This window comes from Lipotes vexillifer, unplaced genomic scaffold, assembly GCF_000442215.2.
Source record: "Lipotes vexillifer unplaced genomic scaffold, Lipotes_vexillifer_v1.1 scaffold872, whole genome shotgun sequence".
Classification (NCBI taxonomy): Eukaryota; Metazoa; Chordata; class Mammalia; order Artiodactyla; family Lipotidae; genus Lipotes; species Lipotes vexillifer.
Window position 1 is genome coordinate 578,146 of NW_006790064.1, and position 2,790 is coordinate 580,935.

The following is a 2,790-nucleotide window of genomic DNA, read 5'->3' on the forward strand; positions in this document are numbered from 1 at the left end:
TCCTTTCAAGACAGATTTTAGTAAATTGTTATCATCCCTGTTTATTGATATTAGGCATATTATTAATGATGTTCAAGGGATGACAGGTTTTCAGCAAAGAATGAAATTTCTCATGAACACAGTGGTTTTACAACTTAACACTTTTTAAGGAACTACACCCTTTATTAATTCCAAGTAATGAATACAGTGTTAGTTTCTTCAAAAGAGAAACAGTAAAGATACTTAAAAATCTTTCACTTTTGACCTTGTTGCCCTCTCCTTGTTTCACTTTTATAGCTGTGATGAAGGCTACGCTGGGGCGAGATGTGAGAGAGTTGACTTGTTTTACCTAAGAGGAGACAGAGGGCAGATTTTGGTGATTTGTTTGATAGCAGTTATGGTAATTTTTATCATTTTGGTGGTCGGCGTCTGCACATGCTGTCAGTAAGTACTTTTAAATTTAATTTTAAGGGAATCTGAAAACTTTTATCTTTCCTATCTTCTTTCCTTCCTTCCCTCCTTCCTACCTTTTCTCTTTCCTTTTTGCTTTGATTTAAATCACTTTTCACAGTTTGCCACCATTTATTTAGAAGCATTTATAATAAACACAGGACATATACTTTTTGTCATTTTCTGAGCATAATTATTGTAATTTAAAATAAAATTTATATAAATCTCCTAATTAAAAAAAAGGAGGTGGGCAAAATGAATGAAGGTGACCTAAATGTACAGACTCCTAGCTGCAAGATAAATAGGTCATGGGGATGTAATGTACTAATAGTGACTATAGTTAATAATACAGTATTGTATATTTGAGAGTGGCTTAGAGAGGAGATCTTAAAATTCTCATCACAAGAAAGAAAACTTTTGTAACTATGTGTGGTGATGGATGTTAACTAAACCTACTGTGGTGATCATTTTGTAATATAAACAAATATCAGGTCATACCTGAAATGAATACAATGCTATATATCAGTTATATCTCAATTTAAGAAGTCAATTATTTAGTCCTAAAGTCCATCATATTTTATGTGGGTTTGTTAACAGGCTAAACAATACTTTTATTTTCGTAAACTGTACCATGACACAACAACTTTGAAAGATGGAAACAAACAAAAATATTTTTTTCTTCGTCACATTAAAATAATGAATTTTATTTATGAAAGATGACTGCACTGTTCCTCCTGTCTTTACTTTTCACTATATACCTCATCTTTGGTAATTAAGAAAAACTTTGTTTTTTCTCTGAGACAGAATGGCTTGGTATTATTCTTAAGTTAGTTTTGGAAACTCATCAAATTTTTTATCAGGCCAGGACTCCCACATAGCATGCTAAAAAGGCATTTTCTAAAATGCTACCTTCTTGTCTTGAGAAGCCTCCTAAATTGTTACATTTACCCTGGGGCTGTGGTATTTATTAGAGGAGGGTGTTGCATGATTCCTTTCTTTACAACATTCTGGGTAGAAAGGCACTAGCATAGCTATTGGCAGTCTAGAGTGATTTTTGTCCCAGCTCTGTCATTAAACACCTTTGAGACCTTGGACAAGTTTCTTAACCTCTTTAAACTCTAATTTTATTTTCTGTAAGACAGAAGATTAAACCAAATAATCTGTAGGATTCCTCCTAGGTATAAAATTGAAAGGTATTTTTTAAGATTTTACCTACTTTATGGCAAAAAGGAGTTTTTATAAGGCCAAGTTTGGGGCAGAGCTGGGAAATGCCCTATTTTATTACATTAATTTTACTTTAAGAAAACTGGACCGCAGCCCAGAATATCTAACACACTTCTTAATTAGTGTATCTAGAAACTTAATTAACATATCCAGAGGCTACCCTCACTCTCTTGGTTTTCTTATGTCTGTTTCCATTTTGTACTATTTCTTATTTACACATTAAATAATACTTATCAGTCTATTTTGTAAAATGGCTTGGCCTGAAAAATTTTCTTGTGCTCACCAAGATCTATCAACAATTAGGTACCATATTCTTCCTATGTATCTATAACTACACCCTATCCACACTGATGCTATTGTAGCTATCATGTGAGCCTAGAGAAAGGGATGGATAAAGAGAGAACCTAAATTTAATTTTTTAAAAAAGGAACCTATACATTTTTAACAGTCTAGAAATAAGATCATAGGCTCTCTTGATTAATTTTGTGATTGCATTAACTAACAGGACCACACTAATTTCTAACACTTTGTTTTCCAAGTCCTCTTCGGAAACATCGAGAAAGAATAAAGAAGGAAGAAGAAATGGAAACTCTAGGTAAAGATATAACTCCTGTAAATGATGACATTCAAGAGACTAGTATTGCTTAATGGTAAGTGTGATAAACTTGGTAGATGGGGAACAGGTGACATTTACCTGGTGAAGTAGGGCTTAACTGCATCAAGTAAATCATTGTTTGGAATTTGATTATGTTTAAAAACATCTAAAAATAAATTGACTTTTTTTTTCATAGAATCTGAAGCCAAATAAAAGACTTTCTCATATCTTTCTTTTGGATGTCACTCTACCACAGAGATAGAATGTGGACTTTTATATACTTTTTCTAATGTACTGACATCAGTCTGCTTTCTAGTTCTGCATGGCTGTGGTCGTTGTTTTATATTCTTATAAAATATTATAAGGTACTTGATATATTTTTCCAATATATCACAAGAAAGAAGAACTTTAGTTTAGACATCTCACACTGAAAGGAAATAACAAAAGCAATATTTTAATAACTGCATTTATTGAGCATTTACCACATGCAAAGCACTGTTCTAAGCTCTTTTAAATATTCTATCATTTGGGATTTCAGCAGG

At 32.4% G+C, this 2,790-nt stretch overlaps 1 protein-coding gene across 1 annotated transcript in view; it reads left to right on the top strand.

The window, feature by feature from the left end:
- The window catches only part of BTC (betacellulin), a 38,021-nt gene extending 35,720 nt beyond the window's left edge, over window positions 1-2,301 (top strand). Inside the window, exons 4-5 of the mRNA XM_007463205.1 lie at window positions 277-423; window positions 2,193-2,301. Coding sequence (XP_007463267.1) covers window positions 277-423; window positions 2,193-2,301 — 256 coding nt within the window. The remainder of the gene's footprint in view (window positions 1-276; window positions 424-2,192) is intronic.
- The last annotated feature ends 489 nt before the right edge of the window (window positions 2,302-2,790 follow it).